Source organism: Callorhinchus milii, unplaced genomic scaffold (assembly GCF_018977255.1).
Source record: "Callorhinchus milii isolate IMCB2004 unplaced genomic scaffold, IMCB_Cmil_1.0 Scaffold6, whole genome shotgun sequence".
Lineage (NCBI taxonomy): Eukaryota > Metazoa > Chordata > Chondrichthyes > Chimaeriformes > Callorhinchidae > Callorhinchus > Callorhinchus milii.
In genome coordinates, this window is record NW_024704747.1 from 14,513,771 (window position 1) to 14,537,262 (window position 23,492).

General features: G+C 44.7%; 1 protein-coding gene across 1 annotated transcript in view; it reads left to right on the forward strand.

Annotated features, from left to right (window-relative positions):
- Window positions 1-5,181: 5,181 nt before the first annotated feature.
- The window catches only part of nbeal1 (neurobeachin-like 1), a 110,428-nt gene continuing 92,117 nt past the window's right edge, over window positions 5,182-23,492 (forward strand). Inside the window, exon 1 of the mRNA XM_007890696.2 lies at window positions 5,182-5,309. Within this exon, the coding sequence (XP_007888887.1) occupies window positions 5,259-5,309 (51 nt within the window). The 5' untranslated portion in view covers window positions 5,182-5,258. The remainder of the gene's footprint in view (window positions 5,310-23,492) is intronic.

The window sequence follows — 23,492 nt, forward strand, 5'->3', positions numbered from 1 at the left end:
ATTTATCTGGGGGAGTGTTGGTTCGGATCCTGGGAGAAAATTCCTTCCTTTGAATAATGTTATGGAATCTTTAATGGCCATTTGAACAGAAGGGACCTCAGTTTAAAGATTCATCCAAAGGACTGTGTCAGTATCTCTGACAATGCAGTACTCTATTTGAGTGCCAGCAGACATAGAGCTCAAAGCCCCAAAGTGGATTTGAATGCACAACCTAAGGCAAGTTTGCTACCAACTGAGCCAGGCTGAACACCTGAATTGAGAGCTGAGAATTCCTCTGATGTCCTGGTCAATATTCTTGCTTTCTACAAATTAAAAAAAATGTTCATTCACCTCATTGAAATTTTGTGGAATGTTTCGGATGTAGGTTAGCTGCTATGTGTGCCTTTCTAACATTAAACTAACACTGCATTTTACTTGCCTTTTTTAATTAATGGGCTGCTCAAGTCCTTCTAAACCAGTTAAACTTTCCTGGGTGATTGATGTCTTGGTGCCCATTGGTCTTCCTGACGTGAAAGGCGCTATACAAATGTAAATTTGTGTTTTGTACAGTACGTTTATCTATATAACAGTGTTAGGCAATAGATGCCCCGATTACTTTCAGTTCTGGCACTTTCTGCACTTCACTTCTTTCACTTACTCCCACTCATATTCTTGAGATGATCATGATCTCCAAAATGCTGCTGCTAATCAAGGTGATTCCTAGATGTAAGTAGAAAGCAGCTGTGGGAGAAACAAAGTTATCTTCCTTTACCCCTCCACCAAGAAACAAATCTGGAATTTGGCTGGAATATATATAGTATGTCTCTTTAAGGAATGGCTTGATCACTGTATATGGATCATGTGATCCTGGCCAGAAGGGGGAGCCATAATAAAGTTTAAATTTTTCATCCATCAGGTGTGCACTTTTGCTGTGATTTTTTAACTTCTTGCTCTGATGTATGTCAATGCAATTTCTCTGCAGTGTGAAGCATAGTATAAACATATAACCACTCAGGCAATAGTTCTGTATATTTTGGCTTTCAACAGGATGAAAGATATGCATTTTCATAAAACACCAAATACTAGGACCTGGAAGTTATGCTGTTAATTTTTTTGTTAGCTGGTTGTCTGACGTGTAGAAACTCGTCGTCATGCTAAAATATCCGAACCATATGTATGCCACCCACTCATGGAATGAAATACATACTCACTCCTTTAAAGGATACATCCTATTTATGTAATTCTGGAGCCTATTAGGTGCAAGGTGGGCAAGAACCAATGCTTGGGGATCCCAGAGTGTGTGTTGGGGTGCTGCTCGAGTTTAAACAGCTTAGTGCAATACAATACAAATTTACATTAATAAATCACCTTTCAAGTCCAGATGATGTCCCAAGGCGCTGGTGCAGTTGGTATAATAATCCTTGCATTTGATACAGCGCCTTATCACGTCTTCGAGATGTTTCAAAGTGTTTCTCAGTCTTAAGTGAATTGACTTCATATTTTGTGGGCGAAATGCGGCAGTCAATTGCGCACAGCAGTGTCCCACAAATACTCATGGATTGAGTGACCAAATTATTATTCTTTATTTATTAGTGCTTTGACTTGCAGGCTCAACAGGAGCTCAGTGGGAAGAATCCCAACCCCTGGTCTGACCCTCCCAAATTCTACCAATGAACCAGGCTGGCTGGTCTCGTCAGCAATAACATGGAGTTCTGCAGACAGGCCGGGCTCAGTAATCTGAGTACTGAGACCACCAGAGGTTCGACTCGATTCCAACATTGCGTTGCCTGAGTACTTTAGCTCCAGGGGAATCCGCTTACCTCCCCTTTCCACGGAAGATAGTCACTAATCAGTCATTTGACATGAAACAAGCACAGGTTTTAGCCCTCATATACATTTTGGAATAAGTTTTAACTTTACTTTCAGACACTGTTTCACTGGGTTGTACTATAGCCAAATATATGTTGGGTAAATAAAACACACAGAATCTACAATAATAATTTTTGCATTTGATATAGTGCCTCATCGCATCGTTGAGACGTCGCAAAGCGCTTCATGGTGAATTGACTGTATATTTTGTGGGCAAAATACATACAAATATTTTTCTCACCCTCTCCTTCCCCCCCCTTCTCTCTTTTTCTTCACTCACTCCTTTTTCTCTCACCCCTTTTTCTCTCTCAACCCCTCTATCGTTTCCACTCTCACCCCTTTTTTTCTCTCACCCCTCTATCATTCTCTCTCATTCATCCGTTTTTCTCCCTTACCCCCTCTAATCGTTTTCTCGCTCACCTGTTTTTCTCTCTTTCACCCACCTCTATCTTTTCACTCTCACCCTTTTTTCTCTTTCACCCCCTCTATCTTTTTCTCTCTCTCTCTCACTCACCCCCTCTATCTTTCTCTCTCTCTCTCACCCCCTCTATCTTTCTCTCTGTCTCTCACCCCCTCTCGCTCACTCACCCCCTCTATCTTTCTCTCTCATCCCTGCTATCTATCTCTCTCTCTCTCTCTCTCACCCCTCTATCTTTCTCTCTCAGCCTTCTATCTTTCTCTCTATCTCTCAGCCCTCTATCTTTCTATCTCTCAGCCCTCTATCTTTCTCGCTATATCTCACACCCTCTCTCTCTCACCCCCTCTATCTTTCTCTCTCTCACCCATTCTATCTTTCTCTCTCTCTCTCTCTCACCCCTCTTTTTCTCTCTCACCCCCTCTATCTCTCTATCTCTATCTTTCTCTCTATCTCTCACCCCTCTATCTTTCTTTCTATCTCTCTCTCACCCATTCTATCTTTCTCTCTCTCTCACCCCTTTTTCTCTCTCAGCCCCTCTATCTTTCTCTCACTCACCCCCTCTATCTCTCTCACCCCACCTGTCTCCAGCTCATCCCCTCTATCTCTCTCACTCACCCCCTCTATTTTTCTCTCACTCATCCCCTCTATTTTTGTTTCTCTCTCTCACCCCCTCTAACTTTCTATCTCTCTCACCCCCTCTCTTTCTCTCACTCACCCCCTCCACCTTTCTCTCACTCACCCCCTCAATCTTTCATTCTCTCTCTCACACCCCCTCTATCTTTCTTTCTCTCTCTCTTTCTCTCTATCTCTCACCCCCTCTATCTTTCTCTCTGTCTCTCTCTCTCTCACTCCCTCTATCTTTCTCTGTCTCTCACCCCCTCTATCTCTCTCTACCTATCTCTCTCACTCACCCCCTCTATCTGTCTCTCACTCACCCCCTCTCTCTCACCCCTGTATCTCTCTCGCTCTCACCCTTCTATTTTTCTATCGCTCACCCCTCTATCTTTCTCTCTCTCAGCCCTCTATCTTTCTCGCTATATCTCACACCCTCTCTCTCACCCCCTCTATATTTCTCTCACCCCTCTTTTTCTCTCTCAGCCCTCTCTTTCTCTCTCTCAGCCCTCTATCGTTCTCTCTCTCAGCCCTCTATCGTTCTCGCTATATCTCACACCTTCTCTATCTCACCGCCTCTATCTCTCTCTCACCCCACCTATCTCTAGCTCATCCCCTCTATCTCTCTCTCACCCCCTCTATTTTTCTTTCTCTCTGTCATCTCCTCTCTCTCACCCTCTTTCTATCTCTCTCACCCCCTCTTTCTCTCACTCACCCCCTCCATCTTCCTCTCACTCACCCCCTCTATCTTTCTCTCTCTCAGCCCTTCTATCTTTTTCTCTCTCTCTCACCCCCCCTATCTGTCTCTCTCACACACTCCCTCTCTCTCACGCACCCCCACTGTCTCTCTCACCCCCCCTCTCTCTCCCCCCTGCCCCGTCTCTCTCTCTCCCCCTCTCTCACACCCCCCTCGCTTTCTCTCTCTCTCCCCACCCCTCTCTCTCCCCCACCCTCCATCTCTCACACCCCCCTTTCTCCCCCACCTTCCCTCTCTCGAACCCCTTTTTCTCCCCCACCTTCCCTCTCACACCCCCTCTCTCCCCCACCCTCCCTCTCTCCTCCCTCTCTCCCCCACCCTCCCTCTCTCACACACCCCCTCTCTCTCCCCCTCGCTCTCTCACCCCCCCCTCTCTCTCCCCCCTCCCTCCCTCACCCCCCCCTCTCCCCACCCTCCCCCCACCCCCTCTCTCTCTCCCCCACCCTCCCTCTCTCTCCCCCTCCCTCTCACACCCCCCCTCTCTCTCCCCCCCTCCCCCACCCGCCCTCTCTCACACCCACCCTCCCTCTCTCACACACCCCCTCTCTCTCCCCCACCCTCCCTCTCTCACCCCCACCCTCCTTCTCTCACACACCCCCTCTCTCTCCCCCACCCTCCCTCTCTCACCCCCACCCCCTCTCTCTCCCCACCCTCCCTCTCTCACACCCCCTCTCTCACCCCCCCTCTCTCACACCCCCTCTCTCACACCCCCCCTCTCTCACACCCCCTCTCTCACACCCCCTCTCTCACACACCCCCTCTCTCTCCCCCCTCCCTCACCCCCCTCCCTCTCCCCACCCTCCCCCACCCCCTCTCTCTCTCCCCCACCCTCCCTCTCTCTCCCCCCTCCCTCTCACACCCCCCTCTCTCTCCCCCCCTCCCCCACCCTCCCTCTCTCACACCCACCCTCCCTCTCTCACCCACCCCTCCCTCTCTCCCCCACCCACCCTCTCTCCACCCCCCCTCTCTCCCCCCCTCTCCTCTCCCCCTCTCTCTCTCCCCCCTCCTCCTCTCTCCCCTTCCCCCCCTCTCCTCCCTTCCCCCCCTCTCCTCCTCTCTCCCCCTCCTCTCTCTCCCCCCTCCTCTCTCTCTCCCCCCCCCCTCTCTCTCTCCCCCCCCTCCCTCTCTCTCCCCCCTCCCTCTCTCTCTCCCCCCACACTCCCTCTCTCATCCCCCTCTCTCTCCCCCACCCTCCTTCTCTCACACCCCCCCTCTCTCTCCCCCCCCCCCTCTCCCCTCCTCTCTCTCTCCCCACCCCTCCCCCCCTCTCTCCCCTCCCCTCTCCCACCCCTCTCCCCTCCCCCTCTCTCCCCCTCTCTCCCCTTCCCACTCTCTCTCCCCCACCCCCCCTCTCTCTCTCCCCTCTCCTCTCTCCTCCCCCCCCCTCTCCGCCTCGCTCTCAGACGGGCGCGGTGATTGGTCAGACCCGCGCAGGCGCAGCTCAGTCCGGTGGGCAGTTGGTCTCGCGCTGACTGTCCGCGACTTGTGGGCGATTTGGGGCCGAACAAACCCCCGGAGCCGCGGGGGCGGCAGCGCGGACACAGGCCGCCCCTCCATGGAGCGCCCGGCAGTCGGCGTGGCGGGGTGCGGCACTTGAGGGAGGGACCCCGCGCCGCCGCTCGGGATGGCCACCGCGGAGCGGCTGTACGAGCTCTGGATGCTGTACTGCAACAAGGTACAGACCACCAAACCCACGGAGTGTGTGAACAGCGCGCGGCGGGTACACAGGCGCGCCCCCGCCTTCAGCTGCGTGTGCACTGCACTGCGTGTGACCCTCAGCAGCGGGTCCTGGACTCAGCGCAGTATACAGAAGCTTCACAGTAATGTGTGACCCGCAATGCCAACACTCGGCACCTCCACAGCCTATGCGAACCTGTAGCTGTTGCAGACGGTTACATGTGAACCTGTTGCTATGTACTGACTGATCACTGTGTACATAATACCTGTTGCGGTGTCTGTGACCTGTGGCTGTGGTGTACTGTACACTCTGTGTACACAGTAGCTCTGCACTAAGTGTGGCAGCAGTTGAGTGGATACTGTGCACACAATTTATGGTGTTTAACTTTTGTATGTGTGATGTTGTGCACATTGTATTTGCTGTATATGCCTATTTAGTGTGTAAATCTGCGGCTACTAATCACACTGCATTCAGAGGGTTTACCTATAATATGTGTGAACTGACAGCTATGTATATATTGTATATTGTACTCTATTTACAGCGTTTGTCAATAGTATGTGTGAACCTGAAGTAATCTACAGATGTGAACCCATAACAAAGTTATATATACGGAATCTATTAATTATGTGCAAAAGCATATCGATTTGGGGAGTAATTGGAGGTTGGATATGAACTTGTTATCATTGCAGCTGACATTGGTTATTACGTGAAGGACTCCTAAAAACCTTTGAACTTGCCAACGATCAGCACCTTCCCTACCCTCCACGTTTCCATCTCTGGAAAGTGTTCGTTTGCTTTGAGAGTGTTTTAGAGATGGAGCACAGCACAGAATGTACAATTGAAATGGCTTTCTGGGTGAAATGTGAGAGCGCATTTATATTTGTATAAAGGTAGTGGGACCTGCTGAAGAGGGAAGGAGTGAGCTGTCTGAAACTTCCTTTGGAAGCTCAATCTCTTGGTCAATGCCTTGGCATGGATATAACAGGACTGGAAAAGGTTATGTTAAGGCAGGGTATAAACTAGAAAATGTTGAAATCATCCTATTTCTCCCCCCCCCCCACACACATACAATCGAGCTCGGGCTCCCACTCCATCTTTGCAAAGCACCTTGAGATGTTCTCACTGTGCGTAAGGCTCTATTTAAGTGAAAATGATTGTCTTTGTTTCTAACAGTTGGCTTTGACTGTAACTTGTGCTGCCTTAATATAATGAGTTTTTAACAAATGCTGTAGCGGTCTTTACGGAGTTTGACTGAGGAGAATTTGCAGCCAAAACACCACCAGGGAGAAATTCCATTTGGGTCTAGATTTACTCTGTAATATTTTAGACCTTTCACAATTTGACAAATTGCTGAATTCAATCTGAACCTTGTGGTTAAAAGTCTTATAGAAAAAGGGCTTCGAAATGAAGTCTACATTTAACAAGTTGACAAAAGTTGCTTGGAAACGCACTGTACATGCTGCATGATCACATATTCTAGTAATTGATTTTGCTCAAATTTGTTGACCCAAACAACCAAGTGCTAGTTTTCAAATCGAGCGTTGTGTTGAACGTCATTAAATGGGCAAAAAATGCAATTTTTTTCAAAGGAGCAAGTAAAGTAGTTGAATGAAACACATTTCTGTTTGTATTCACATGAACAGTTAAAATTAATAGCATTTGTCCAACCAACATTTCAGAGTGGTGTGGATGAAAGTGATTTCAGTTAGTTCAATGGGGAGCTTTTGACTCGGCGGAGCAACCAGGTTTCCCACAATATGTGGGGATTCATAATTGGAGCTGGTAATAGAAGCAAATAGCAATTCCTACTGGTAAGTGGAAGTGCAGCACACTGGCTGTCCCTCAAAATGCCTCTCTGTCTTGATTTAGTTCAGGTTAGAATTTCCACTGGTTACTGTAAAATACTTCTGGCATATGTTGCTATTAGCAACTCTGATTTGCAAACATCACTGTACTTGTCCAACATTAGCCCAATGGGTTTGTGCGTTGGTCCAACATTTCCCTGATATTTAAACATGTGTACAAGTGACTATAGTTTTGGGAGTTTCTGTATGTAGTGTTAGGCAGATCTGCAGTATTCCAGGACACTGCTGATGACAGGATCTGGAAAGGCAGACTAGTCATTGGGTGGGGGTGGTGGACAAGAAGTCATGCCACTCAGCTCCTACTAACCCTGCAAGCCAGAGCCTAACAGGTAAGGTCATCCTAGCTGGACAAGCAGCGGGAGAGCTTGCCAGACAGTGATATCAATGGCAACAATAATAATAATCCTTGCCTTTGATATAGCACCTTATCACGTCTTCTAGACGTCTCAAAGTGCTTCACAGAATACACCTCAAAGTGAATTGACTGTATATTTTGTGGGTGAATTGACTGTGCATTTGCGGGCGAAATGCAGCAGCCAATTGCGCACAGCCACAAACCATCGTGGATTGAGTGACCAAATTCGCCAATGTTCTATTCGCTTGTCTGGCAGACATGAAGCCCTGGATGAGCGTAAACTTCCTGCAGCTGAATATGGACAAGACAGAAGCCATCCTCCTTGGCTCCGGTCAACATCTTCACTCCCGCAGATCTAAACTCCTCAACCTCCCTGGGCTCCCCCTCAGACTTACTGAACCAGCGCGCAACCTAGGTGTCCAGTTCGACCACCAGCTGTCCATCCTGCCCCATATCCGGTCTGTGACCAGGGCCACTTTCTTCTCCCTCCGCCACATTGTCCGCCTCCAACCGTACCTTATCCCAAATGCATTCGAAACCCTTGTGCATGCTTTTGTCACCTCCCGCTTGGATTACTCCAACGCACTCCTCGCTGGTCTCCCCAGCTCCACCATTCACAAGAATCCAGCTCATTCAGAACTCTGCCACCCGCATACTGACCTGGAAGAAACTCCGTAACCACATCTCAACAATTCTGGCCAAGCTCTACTGGCTCCCCATCACCGAACGGATTGACTTCAAGATCCTCATTTTCGTGTTCAAATCCATTCACTCCCTGGCACCTCCCTACCTCTCCGACCTGCTCAATCCATCACCCGGTGCTTTGCTGGACTGGCACCGGCCTCTTGCTCGTCCCTCACACCCTCCACCCCACCATCGGAGGTTGTTCTTTCAGCCACTGCGCCCCCAAACTCTGGAACACTCTCCCTCAATCCCTCCGCCTTGAACATTTTACTGTTTGACCGTACTTACAGCCACCTTTCCCCTCCCACCGGCTCGGAGTCAGGCTCCGCCACTGTTAAGCGCTCTGAGACACTATCCTCCGTGGAGGGTGCTATATAAGTGCAAGTTGTGGTTGTTTATTTTTTTCTTGAGGGATTATTATCATGAATAGACTGCAAAGTGAATTGACTGTATATTTTATGGGTGAAACGCAGCAGCCAATTGTGCACAGCAGTGTCCCACAAACAGTCGTGGATTGAGTGACCAAATTATTATTTTTTTGAAGGGATTATTACCCCCAGAAAAGCGATTCGCCAATCGACTAACAACTGGGTTCCCACTTACTGCTAGGTGAACAGAACCATGTGGAACAAGGAAACTTGTCCAATGTTTCACTTTGCCTGGGAATTGAACCCAAGTCCTCTTGCTTGCTAGGCAAGTGCTCTAACCACTTAACTACAGGACTCCACATGTATTTTTAGCTGGTGAGACTCCAGCAATACTCCAACACTGCTTTCACTGCTTTCCTAACTTTTCTTCTTATCTGACAGCCAATTTAGCTTTCCAAACTAACATCTGTTTTCTGTCACAGCTACTGAAGTTTTTTTTTACTGAATTGATGAAAACTGATTGGACTGACTAATTTTCCTTTCTTGTCCCAGATCATGTGAAGCAGTTTAGAACTTCTCTCGGGAACATGCAAGTGTTTCTGTCCTCGACTGGATCTCAGTTCTAGTTGCAAGTCCCATTCGTTCAGCATTCATAACCCCATGGCTCTTACCGATTTCACTTCTGTACTTTTTGCAAACTTGTTCTGTACAATTCATGAACGCCACTCCAGGCCCTAAAGATTTAAGTGTTTACGTACAGTCCGATTTTAATCAGTATGGTGTTCTGGGACCCTACCCTGCGTAAAGGGTTCTATATAAATGCAAGTTGTTGTTGAGATGAGAATCTTTTGCAGGCAGTTAATGACAAATTGCTATGTGGCTTGCAGTGAGCTCCATTCATTAAATTGGATTACATACTAGCCGGTCTTGCAATGGTTGAAGTAACTGCTTCCTTTAAGTTACTTCTATGCTTTTTATTGACTCATTATTTGATTTAAGGACTCTACAAGTCAGCCTTGTAATGGAGCAAACAAAGGCAGATGCTAATCAGGATGCCCTCCCATCCAGTAAGAAGGCCTTAACTTTCAGCTTCAGTGCTTTGTTGCCATACGAGTTAAACATCCAAACTTCAATCTTATAACAATAGTGGACATAGGAAGTGAGTGAATATGGAGTTTACAACTCATCCGGGTATCTGGAAACGTATCATGATGGGATCTCTAGTCTGAACTAAATCAAGTCAGAGATGTTCTAAGGTTGGGTGAAGGGAGGTTATGATGACACAGAGGAAAAATTTGAATTGTGCAGTTCAGAGGACTGTAGAGGTGAAAAGATTGGAAGAGATCTTTCAACCTTTGAAGACCCATAGAAGAAAAAGTTTAGTATTGTTCTAGTGTTTTTTTAAAAAATTTCCATTATATTTGAAAGTCTTTACCTCAGATGGACCCTTGTATAATGCAGGTTAATTGGGTATAACCCTATGTTATAAAGGGCATTTCCTAAGCAACCCTGGTCAATTTTTTCAGGTTACTGCTGACATCAATTTCTATGTGCTGCCAGTAGTTTGAGGTTTTTGTGCCTACACGCTGTACACAAGAAGCCGGCCAGCAAGCACCAGAAGCCAGAGATGTACTACAGTTCTGGGTCACAGCATGACCAGGCTATAAACAAGCTTGCTCTATGCTGTATTAGGATTTGTTATAACAGGGACCAACTGCATAATTTAGAAATTAAATGGACAAGTGGCAAATTTAATGCGGCTAAATACAAAATGATAGGATTGGGAATGAGACTAAACTGTGGAAATATCAACCAAATTGTGTTAGCCTACTCGACATTTTAAAAAAAATTCTGATGTGAGCAATTCAGGAAGCATTAAAATACCAAAGAAACTGAGAAATGAGACTTGTAAATCGGGAGAGCAATGTGCATGTAAAATATGGCCCAGACTTTCACATTATAAAATCTGAAAAGGGACGGGAAAGTTAGGAGAGAGGAGGAGGAAGCAGAGGAAGTCCAGCTAAGCGTGGGAGTTGAATTAACATGATCACAGAAGTACCGTGAGTTAGAGACTATCTCTGCCGCTGGATAATTTTGTTGTGTGTTGCTATTGAGTTAACAGAACAGTAGATAATTATTTGGGGAGGACAAGTTTACAGGGCTATGGGGAGAGAGTGTGGGAGAGGGGATTGATTTGGATAGCTCTTTTCAAAGAACCGACATAGATATGATGAGCCGAATGACCTCCCAAGACTGTAATATCATTTATGGGGTTCAGTAGGTTTTTTTCTAAACTACTCAAGCTCTGTCTTGTAATAATTCTCTGATGTACCTTGTTCAAAAATGAAACATTAGTTACTGCGTTGTTCACTGTGGTCTTACTTAGCAAAAAATAGCCAACAATGGTTGGTTAAGCAAAATTTGCCAACAAATACATTCCCTTACAATACAGGCGTAAAACTTTACAATAAACTCCTGTGAAGCCCTTTGAGACGTTTTGATAAAACACGCTATAACAAACTCAAGCATTATTATTGTACATTAAGGCCTGTCTGGTAAGTGGCACCAACCAACTAATCGTTTCCTGATTTTTAGGTCTGCCCTGCCCGTTCTGTCTGCATTGAGTATCTGTGATACCTACAGCTGTTTAACAATCTTGTGTCGGGGTTACGGGAGAAAGAGGTTGTGGTACATTTCAGTGCAATTTATTTAGGTTCAAATATCAATGCTGACTTGTAATAATTTCTACAATCATGAACTATAAGGTATCTGAACAGGCTAATGATGTAAAGCTCAAATGTTCCCTTGTTGAAGCTGTCAGTACTTCGGTTGCCACGTCAGCTTGTGGGAGCTTCCAATCTCCTGGGTCCTTGTGAATTCTTCTGAAAGAAATTAAGTGACCATCTGTAACTTGTCAGTTTCCCAAAAATACGAAGAATACTCCAATCTCAACTTTCTAGGTTGTGTTTGGCCAGGGAATGGCTTGAGAAGGAAGATTAACAAATTAGCATTCCTATGGGAAAAATATTATGAATTCCAATTTTACATAGAATAATTACTTTGCGGATCAAAAGATAGGCAGCAATATTACAGGCCACTGTTACACTGGCCTATACCCTTGAGGTGGGACTAGCAGATGCTAGTAATGTATCTAAATATAATCTAGGTTTGCATTTAATTTAGTGCCCATAATGTTGAAATGCCCGAAAGTGCTTTACAGGGAATTGCTGTCAATTGCAGTGACTGTGTATTTGTAGGCAAATAAATTATCAAGATTCACAGAGCACTTGAATAAATTAGAGTAAATGAATTTCAAGATCAAAAAGCATGGACGCAAACAGAAGACAGTCAGTTTTGCCTGTTTAAAAAAAAATGGGAAACAGTACCCAGGTGTTCAAGTAAACTCAGGAGGGGGTTTTGGAAATCCTTCCAGCTCTTTCACATCTCCTGTGAGTTTAGAAAGTGTCAGGTTGACATCAACAATTCTAACACTGCCAAACTGCTATTAATTGCATGTAGCAAGTAAGTAGATTTATTCTGCTTGTTAAACTAAGCAGAAATGTGGAGAGAAGTTGCATTTAATTTTAAATTGCGTTCTAAATTGTGCTCACAGTCCCAGACCCCGAGCTTAAATATTACCTTTTGATTTGATACGATTCTTTTTTGGTCAGGTGTCTGATACATGCGGAAACCCATCACCATGCTTAAGAGTATCCAGACCAAACTGAGAATTCCATGCATCCCACCAACACATGGAAACTCCAGCAATATTTATTAGAATGCGCCTCTTCCTGGAGGATCGCATCCTGCTCACCTAACTTCGGAAAGTATTAGACTCAGTTTGGCAAGAGCTAAGTCTTGGCAACTCCAGAGTGTGCGTTTGGGTACTGCTGGAGTCTAACCAGCAAAAACCACATGGCTTGCCGTTGATATCACTGTCTGGCAAGCTTTCCTGTTGCTTGTCCAGCAAGGACCAGCCTACTTGTTAGTGCTTTGGGATGCGGGGTTAATAGGAGCTAAGTGGGCTGACTCCCTGACTCCATTGACTCCCAAGTCCTGTCGATGAGCCAAGCTGGCTGTGCTGTCATCAGAAGTGTCCTAGAATACTGCGGACCCATATGGCTCAGGAACCGAACTACTGAGACTGCAACAGAGGGCTGGCCCGATTCCAGCATCCCATTGCCAAGCATGTCATCTTGGAGCCAATTCAGCTCCAAGGAGACCCTACTTACCTCTCCCCATGCCCAGCAGTTTATCAGTTAATATAACAAAGCTCACATAAGTAGTATTAGTCAAGACATAACATTTAATATGACTTACGCAAAGTCAGCGTTGCAGGCAAACTGTACAAGTCATATAAAATCCAGTTTAATCAATAATCTTCGCTGCGCATGTGTAATTCACTGTAACCGCTAAGTACACATGTGGTTACTGCAGCCGGTAAGTGCGTATGCTGTGATGGGTCAAGACTACATTTCCCATGATTCAATGAGTCTTGACTGGCTCGCTGCATGCACACTTGGCAGCAAGCATTGGAATCAACAACAACAAAATTACATTTGTAAAGCGCCTTTCACCTCGGGAGGACGTCCCAAGGCACTGGACAGACAGAGTTTCAGAACCGAGCTGGGGGTTGGGGTCGGGGAGGGTGGAGGGCCGGGGGGGAAGCAGGGAGGTCAAATCACAGTCGAAGAGGAGTGTCTTCAGATGGATTTTGAAGATGGCAAGGGAGGGGGCGAAGCGGAGGGACTGTGGGATGGAGTTCTAGAGGGTGGGGGCAGAGTGGCAGAAGGCTCGCCCGCCAATAGTGGGGCAGGCGAGGGACGTGAAGCAGGCCGGAGCTTGCTGAGCGGAGGGAGTGAGCAGGATGTTAGGGGGTTAGGAGGTCACAGAGGTAGGGGAGGAGCAAGACCATGGAGGGCTTTGAAGGTGAGAACCAGGATCTTGAACTGTATCCTCTGTGTGATGGGAAGCCAGTGGTGTTGGGTGAGGATGGGGGTCATAGAGTTGTGGAGCCTAGTGCGGGAGAGGACATAGGCTGCAGAGTTCTGGATGATCTGCAGTCTGTAGAAGGAGGAGTTGGGGAGGCCGATAAGCAATGAGTTTGCGTAGTTGAGCCTCGATGTAATGAAAGCGTGTATGAGAGTTTCGGGGGTCTGTGGTGTGACACAGTGGCAGAGCCGGGTGATGTTGAGGAGGTGGGGGAAGTTAGAGCAGGTTGTGGCGCGGATGTGGGGTAGAAAGGATAGTTGAGGGTCAAACAAGACCCCAAGCTTCTGGACTGGCTTAGCAAGGTGGGGTGTACAACCATGGATGGTGATGCTGTCAGCGCCTGAGGTGAAGAGGCGCTGATGGGAGCCAATCAGGAGAGCCTCGGTCTTGTTGACATTCAACTGAAGAAAGTTAGCTCTTATCCAGGACTTGATGTCCGACAGACATTCTGTCAGGACAGCAGTGGTTCTGGAGTCAAGGGTGGAGGCAAAGAGGTAGAGTTGGGTGTCATCCACATACATGTGGAAGTTTACCCCTTGTCTGCGGATGATGTTACCAAGAGGGAGCAAGTAGATATTGAAGAGGAGGCGACTAAGGACAGAGCCCTGAGGAACGCTGCACGAGACGGTGTTGGGGCGAGAAGAGAAACCGTTTGTGGCGATGAAGTGGAAGCAGTGTGATCTGAACCAGTCAAGGACAGAGCCTTGAAAATTGAGGTGAGAGGAGAGACGGTGGATGAGGATAGAATGGTCGACGGCGTCGAAGGCAGCAGAGAAGTCAAGGAAGATGGGGAGGCAGAGGGAGCCCTGGTCACAGATGGACAGAATGTCATTTGTCACTTTGACCAGGGCTGTTTTGAATCACACTGAATCATAGGAAATGAACTTCTTCTACTCATGCATCGATGGATCAAGACAACATTTCCCGCAGGTCAACGCAACCGGATAGCAAATGCACATACTTCAACAGGTTCGGACCTAGTTTCCCATAAATAATTCAAAATAAACAGTAAGTGCGGGAGTAAAAGAGGGTAGGGGAGCAGCGTTATGAGTTAGGAGGTGATGAATATGAGCAGTGCAAAGAAATCTAAGTGGTTCTGATAGGTGATGCTGAATGGACTCGGGTGAATGTGTAATGAATATATGATTTATAAAGATAAGACTTATTCGAGTTTTACTGAACTCCATCCCACATTCCCTTCGCCTTGCTCCCTCCCTTGCCTCATTCAAGGCACGTCTGAAAACCTTTCTTTTCGACCGAGCCTTCGGCCACCCTCCTACCCTCCACGATCCTGACCCTCCACTTGAGTCCAAATCCCTGACTGTCTAGTACCTTGGGACATCCTCCCGACATGATAGGCGCTATACAAATGTAATTTTTTATTGTATTGTAGTGTCTGAACTTCGTTACTAATTCTTGTGGTTCTCAGGGTTTAAGGTTGCTGTTACTCAAAGCAACTAAGTAAATTTTAAGAGACTAAAGCCAGCAGGAATCAAAATCAAAGTCACAGTCTAGATACGAAGACAACAAGTACTACACCTAAATCCCCACGATTATCAGCCCAGCCATGACCTCAGAAATCCTACCACCAAATTGCAGGGGGAATAGAAATTAAGAGGAACCCAGAAGCAATTCAGAACAGCATTCAGAAAGTTAAGCAGAGCTTTCCAGTTTGATCTCTGGACTTCATTAATGAAATTTACAGAAACTCTCAAGTCCACTCATTAGAATCACGCAGTATTTTTGTTTTAATTGAGAACTCAGCTATTTTCTTAGCACTTCAACTTTTCAGTCATTACTTTGCTGTACAGACTGAGTTTTCAGGGCCAGCAATCTCAGTAAGTCTCTTGGAAATTAAATTTTTTCAACTAAGTTACTGGATTTCTTTTCATGCTCTAGTTCCATGACACCCTCAAAATGCCTCAAACATGCTCGTCAGCAGTGATACAGGAAAGATTGAACCCAGGTGGACCTGAAACTAAGCATTTGTAGAAACTAGGTATAATAAGCACCTCAATTTATTTTACAGCAGATTTCCAAATCATAAACTTAATTACTGAAAGCAAGGAGCACCGACCCTGATCAACTTTGTATGGATCTGGCATAATTGTGACATTCTATCCAAACTCCTTCACAGGTCAGCACAACTAAAAGCTTAATCCAAAATTTCACACTTTACAGCCACAGGACACCTAGTGAAGTACCCTGACAGACAAATCCAGCCCACAAAGGTACACCAATACTCTCCTCCTCCTCGTAAGTGACTTCAACCTTCACCTTTTCCTGCTCTGTTGACTTCTCCTCCCTAATCTCTTCCCTCAACCTCTCCCTCCACATACATTCCGCCACCCACGTCCGCGGTCATCCCCTGGACCTGGGGATGGTCACTCGGGACCTCACCGTCTCGGATCTCACCATCATCGACAAAGCGATCTCGAACCATCACTTCATCTCCCTTAACTCCTCAATCCCTCTCACTACCGGCATCCAACCCACCTCCATCTCCTACTGCCCCTGGAAGAAAATCTCCCCCCCTCCCTCTCGGTTGCCTTGAAGTCAACTGACCTCCTTTCCCTCTGGGCTTCCTCCCACAATGACCTTTCCTCCTTGGTCACTCTTCTCCACAGCGCCCTCTCCTCCACTCTCGATTCCCTTGCTCCCTCTTCTTGAACCGTCTTCTAGTCACGTAAGTCACCATGGTACACCAGCCATCTCCGCTCCCTTAAAGCACAGATGCGTGCTGCTGAACATGGCTTACATTGAGCGTAAAGGTCCATCAGCATATCTGGCTGGATCTCATCAAATCCTATTGCTCTGCCCTCGCCTCCACAAAATTATTGTTCTACTCCAATACAATCTTGGAGGCCAAGGACAACCCCAGGCTCCTCTTCTCCATCACAACTGGCTCCTCCGCCAACCCTCTCACGCCTCACACATCCCCTCCTCCAATGCCAACCGCGAGGCGATGCTGCACTTCCTCGAATCACCCGGCTCCCCACTGTCTCACACGGCAGGCTGCCAAAACCGTTATACATTCATTATTCATTACATCAAGGCTTGACTATTGCAAACTCCTTGCTTGTCGGCCTCCCTAACTCCATCCTGCAGTCCCTCCAGCTCGCCCCTTCTCTTACCTCCATCAAGACCCATCTCAAAACCCTCCTCTTCAACCATGCTTTCGATCACCCTGCTTCCCCCCTACACTCCACCCTTCCCAATCCCGACCCCCAGCTCGGGTCCGAAACTGTGAATGTCCAGTGCCTTGAGACATCCTCCCAACGTGAAAAGCGCTATACAAGGGTAATTTTGTTGTTATTGTTCTTTGTGGCCAACACTGAATTTCCTCCCTCCTGATGCAATGTAGATTTCCAGATGGTTGGTTACAGCATTTTTGGAGAAGGGGAAATTTATGGAATACTCCAGGAAGAGTTCACAAAGAGATATTAAAAAGACTTCTTCCCCGTCTATAATAATAATCCTTGCATTTGATATAGCGCCTTATCACATGTTCTAGATGTCTCAAAGCGCTTCACAGAATATATTGTAATGTGAATTGATTGCATATTTTGTGGCAAAACACAGCAGCCAATTGGCACAGCCGATCCCACAAACAGTTGTGGATTGAGTGACCAATTTATTATTGTAATTTTTTTGAAGGAATTATTACTCCAGAAAAGCGATCTGTTACTAACTTCCAGCACACTCTAATGGTCTTTGCGATTACTTGTTCCACCCCCTGGGGCTTCTTCATCCTCTTGTTAGCATTAGTGGTAAATTTGGAGCTGATGGTGAATGTTTTTTGTCTTGACCCTTACCTCTTCAAATCAGGAGAACATGTCAAAGCACTTTACAGAATATACTGTAAAGTGTAGTGGTGACTGAATATTTTGTGGGTGAAAATAGGATTAGATATAAAATATAAACTAAAAACAGAAGTTGCTGAGAACACACAGGTCAGACAGCATCAACGGAGAGAAGAAAGTAAGTAAATGTTTCAGGTCGAAAACCTTTCGTCAGAACTGACAGTACTTCCTGGTGCTTACCTTGCTCTATGAGCTGCTTTTGCTAACTGGCCTATCTATGGTTGCAGTTTATCTGTCCAGTTCACCTCCCTGCTGCTAGGACTTAACTGCTCAAACTTGTGAGAGCCCGGGGTTCCTTGCCCGTAGGCATTTGGCTGAGTTGTGTAGGATTGAATTCCGGGACAGAGAAAGGTGTGTAAAAAAAATTATAATCTCCACTCAAAGATGGGGCCATGCAGAATGTAACAATAATAATAATAAAAGTAATAATAATTCTTGCATTTGGTTTCGCGTTTCACAAAATGTATGCAGAAATGTGCCTTTATTCATAGATTTTTCATAGAATGTTACGGCACAGAAGGAGGCCATTCGGCCCATCGAGTCTGTGCCGGCTCTTTGACAGAGCAAGTCACTTTCACTAACCCCAATCACCAGCTTTCTCCCCATAACCCTGCAAACCCGTCTTCCCCAGATACCTATCCAGTTCTTAAAAGCTGTTATCGAATCGGACTTCACTACCCTTTCAGGCAGATCATTCCAAATTGGTAGATATCTTAAGACTTTCTGGCTGAACTTCTACCAACTCTACCTTGTAGGGTGAAATATTCAGTTTGGTTGGGGTGAAGTACTACAAGTATGTAGCTTCTCCCTCATTCTGCTGCAGGTGACATTCTTTGAATTATTTGAAGGCATAAAATAGACATTGTGGAATAGTGTACCCAGCTCAGTGATCCCTTAATCATGTCCCAACAATGCCTTCCCAACAGGACACAGTATTAGTAACAAATGATGCTCTGGATTCCATCCCAACCTCTATAATATAATGGTCAAAGGATGCCCAAAGTCTAGCCATTGAGCATTAATAATAATAATAATCCTTGCATTTGATATAGCACCTTATCACATGTTTGAGAAGTCTCAAAGGGCTTCAAAGAATATATTGTAAAGTGAATTGATTGCATATTTTGTGAGGGAAATGCGGCAGCCAGTTGTGTCCCACAAACAATCGTAGATTGAATGACCAATTTAAAAAAATTTTTAAAGGAATTATTACCGCCGGAGAAGTGATCTGCCATTTGACTAACAACTGGGTTACTGCTTACTGCTAGGTAAGCAGAGGCGTGTGGAGTAAGGAAACTTGTCCAAAGTTTTGCCCTGCCAGGAATCGAACCCAGATCTCTCTCTAGCGAGGCAAGTGTTCTCACCACTGAGCTACAGGACTCCACTAATTAATGTGCATGTAGTCTGTAATCCAACAGGTTCTGTATTATGCCAATATCTGAGAAAGTGTGTAAAGTATCATATTCAACAGAAAAGCACTGCAAATTAGCACTTAGCTGCTGTATATGGAAATTGGAGGAATATTTTTCTTTCCAACACACCATAAATTTCCGAACATGTGCTTTTTAAACAAAAGAATGGTTGGAGGTGTCACCTTTGACTACACTTTCCATCCCCCCATTGAATACAGTAATAATAATAATCAATTTTTAAAAATAATTACATCACCAACATTGCAGTCTGTGGAGAAATCTCCGAAGTTTAATTTAGAAAACTAATGCAGAGACCATCCCTTACTTCTTTTCCCTCTGCAAGAAAAAGCATGTAAATATGTATTGAGGAGTAATAGCCATGTGCATTTTCTTTGAATGCAAATAATAATTTCATATGCAGGATTTCTTAATTTCACAATCCAAGTAATACTGGCAGTTTCCTTAATTGAAATGCAAAAAAGTATATTTGTCACTTAACTTGAAATGTTCCTCTATTTTGTGTGTGTCTGTGTGTGTGGGTATGTGACATCCACTGGAATGTAGTATGGAATGTCGCATGCCCTGAAGTGTTTAAGCAGTGGAACAACTGGTTGAGATAATCCAATTCCAAAGGTGCATAGCAGGAGTGTGGTGTTGTTTCAGCAGAGAGTCCTTTTGTAATGGAAAGTTCAGAACCGCATGCTTGGAAGAGGAGGGGTTAAGGAGATGAAGTGGAGAGAAAGATTTGAAAAATTCAATTTGTGATCAATATTTTTATCTAACACCCCTTCCTTTCCCCCAAGTGCGAAGGTTTCACATGATACATTTATACAGCAATGAAGTCAGTCTTTTTGAGCCAATGAGTTGTAGAAAATGGTTTTCATTGGATTTCGACAAGCCCCCTCCCTCAATTCTATATCCCTGTTTTCAAAATCCTAACGTCTGTGATGCACATAGCACCATTTGTCAAACATGAGGAATGTTAAAATAAGGGATTGAAAAATTATGGGATCTTCAGGTTATAATTTATATAGAATATTATAAGTAACCCATCATCTTATGCCCAAGCTTTTCTTTAGACCGGCAGTATTTTATTGATGAAATGTATAATGATTTATCTTATTTGCTTCCACCTTTTTTTAATGGTGAGCTCTGAGATTTGCATTTCTCTTTCCATACTGAGTCCTGTTTCCTGCTTTCCACCCTTTGACCTTTTGGAATTTGCATTACCGGAGTTATATGATTCAATTAAGGATTTGGCCTTGAGTTTCAGACTTCCTCTAATCATGTTTTTTTTGGTTTAATAAATAATTGCTTCAGAGTAATAAGTGCCAGTAACAGTGGACGCCCCAGCGGAAGGACAGCTTCAAAGAACAATTCTTCAGAAGACGACCTAAGTGACTGGTCTTTGAAGGGTTTACTGTTAAATAACGTTGCAGTGATAGTTTAGTGTAATACTACAGCTTGTTGCAGGTCAATGTGATTCAATCCAGCCACAGTGTTTTCCGCTAGTAAATACTAGTACACTTTCCAACTACAGTTAAAGAGGGTGTCTTAACACATCCACCCACCGCAATCCTTTTCAAAAATTAGTTCCAAAGTTAATTTGTTTTGTCTTTTCCTCGCTCAAAGTTGTTGAGGTGCATTTCAATGACTGGCAGGGCTTTTAAGTGCATTCCCGCATGGCTGATTTATCCTGACCAGATAGTAAGTCTTAGTGGACTGTTACAGCCATGGAGGTTGCTGTTGCCAAACCTGATCCATTCTTCATCTGGAGTAAGTTTCCTACTTCATCTGGCATTCACACATGTGAACTTTCCAGGGGTCAATAGATAGGGATCAGGACCTGAAACTTAATGGTTGCTGAAAACAGTTACAGGATTTCCCTACTGAGATATAATTATATAATAAACCAAGGCAAACTCAGAGATAATGTACAATCTGGGTGTATCTTTCATACATTTCTTTCCTTTTCATATTCTTTAAACCTAATTAGTGGACAGATATGACTTCCAGTGGCTTCATTCAAACACTGCGTGCATAAGAGGGCATATTCCATACATTAACATGTGTTTGACAGCTTTGCTTTCCTTCTCCCTCTTAACAATGGGTTCAGTAATGCTAAAACTCTGAATGTTCAAGAGTAACTTAGAGCCATTAAACTTTACTGAAGCAGTGAAGATATTCTTTATTACAAAGCTTCACTGTTTGCTACAGCAGAGTGGGGCATAGATTTGTTTCTGATTCCCTGATCCTGGTTATGCTGCTTGGTGGAAACTATGGGCTTGAATTAAACTTTTGTTTAATGAAAGGAAAATTGGAATTGAATCACCCTTGGCTACTCTTATAGACTTTGGAGCAGTTTGCTTGCTTTTGTTTGTCTTGGGGATTGGAGTTCAGCAGCTTGGTAAGGTGGAAGAAAAATGAAATTTCTTTCAATAAAATATTATGATAATATTCCTTGCACTGGATAAAGCAACCTAATCGTGTTGCTGAAACATCTCAAAGCAATTTACAAGATTTACTGTAAAGTGTAGTAACTATGTATTGTATAAGTGAAGGCTGCAGCCAATTTATGTACAACGATATCCCACAAATAGCCATGACATCAATGGCCAGTTGTATCTGGCAAATTGTTGGCCAGGACACTGAGAGAAGCTCTCTTTTCCAATATTTTTTATCAACCTGAGTAGGTATATGGGACCTCTGTTTCAAGTCTCATCCGACGCATCTCTGTAGCACTCCCCCAGCATTTTACTGTAAGTGACAACCTATACTATGATGCCCCAACTTTTTTGGTTCAGTTAAGAGAAATAACATTGTGAGTTCTCTACAGCAATGTTGTGACGTAACTTTACGTTCACCAATTCACCTGTAAATAGCATTCTGCAATCATGTTGTACTTTTATATTGTTGCTATGAATTACAATTATTCATAATATTTCCCCACTAGTTTGACCCATGGCAATTTCTCTTTGTTTCCTGCCCCCCAAACTATTTCTGAAAGTGGTGATTCGCGAAAGGAATCCATTAGCACCAGAAAGTCACAATTTCCTCACCCTTGTGGCCCTTCTTCACCTGCGAATGTGGGTGAGTTTTGGCAGCCTATTCAACAGTGATAGAGGAAGGGAAAAGAGGACATTCTGTGATTCCTTCTGTGCTATATAATTCTATGACATCACTGTCCAACCTGCCCCTGTCCTTGACAGCCCTTTGAATTACGTAGGGACTTGTGGCACAGAAATGTTTAATAATTATTTCTTTGAACTTAAATCCAAGAATGAGGATGAAATGGATTTTTAATAAGAGTGTTAAAATATGTGAATAAAATGTAAGTAAGGTCTACCTTTGTTGTGACCTTCTTTCTCAATGAAATCTTTTTGTGTCCTGGATGGTAGGGTTTTTGATGTTTTTGGTTCACCTGTTTTGGACAAAAAGCATAGAATCCTTTTTTCTGCCAAAGTTTGCTGTTTGTACCATAATGTGGTAATAAACCTGGAACGGGTCATGATCCACGGTGAGCTTGCTGATTCTAGCCAATTGGTTTGGAGCCAGTTGGCTTCGGCCTCAAGACAAGACTAGAAAATTGTGTTTAATAAGTCTTTGTCCTGGTTTCAAATGCATTACGTAATTCATTGTTCAGTATAACCATAGCAATTTTAATCCACATTCACATGGCCAAGAGGACAGATGGGATGGATGAAGACTGATGGTCATGCCTTGCTTGCTTACAATGCTCCTGTTGTTTATATGAAGCCCAGTTTGGAACAAATGATCAGGCTCCTTATGCTCAGGTTTGGAAATTGGGGCCATGCTTTATCCCTTAGTGTTCAGTTGTTGGGGCACTGGGGTTTAGGAAGGCAGAAATAAATTCTTCTCTTCATTTCTTAATATATAATTAATCAAAAATTCAGTAGAAACTGAGTTATTTTTTTTACACTATTCCCACAGAGATATGAAGAGGTATGTGTAACCATGATCTACAATCTGAAAAATACAAAGTAGAGGTTTAGTGCTTACTCCCAAGACACCGGGGACACAAAGGATGAGAAAAACAATTCTTGTCAAGATTAGTGAAGGCAAATTAATTTGCAATAAAAATTAGGAATTTTGAGCTGGAGGCGCTGGAAAGTATTATGTAGACGTTACAGGACAGAAAAAGGCCATCTGGCCCAAGTCTGTATTAGTATTTATACTCCACCTGAACCTCCACCCCACCTAATCCTCTCTCCCTCTATTCCTTTCTTCATTTTCTTTATTTTTTCCACCGTGCTTTTGATCTCCCTGCTTCCCCGCCCACCCCCCTGCTCTCCACCCTCCCCCACCCCGACCCCCAGCTCGGGTCCGTAGCTCTGTCTGTTCAGCTCCTTAGGACGTCCTCCCAACGTGAAAGGCACTATAAAAATTAAATTTTGTTGTTGTTGTTTCTCTTCATCGATGCAACGCATTGAACAGAGTACTGCTGGTTACATTTGGCATTCTTGAGGTTGCAATATGTCTTTTTGATGGGAAAAGCACAGACTTAAAACAGGGAGTCTGACTGGCATTCCCCGATTTCTCTGAAATGCAGATCCAATTTAGAAATCCAGTTCTGCAGAGCAGCTGAAGACTTATGGAGGAGCATCCACACAGAAGTCTCTG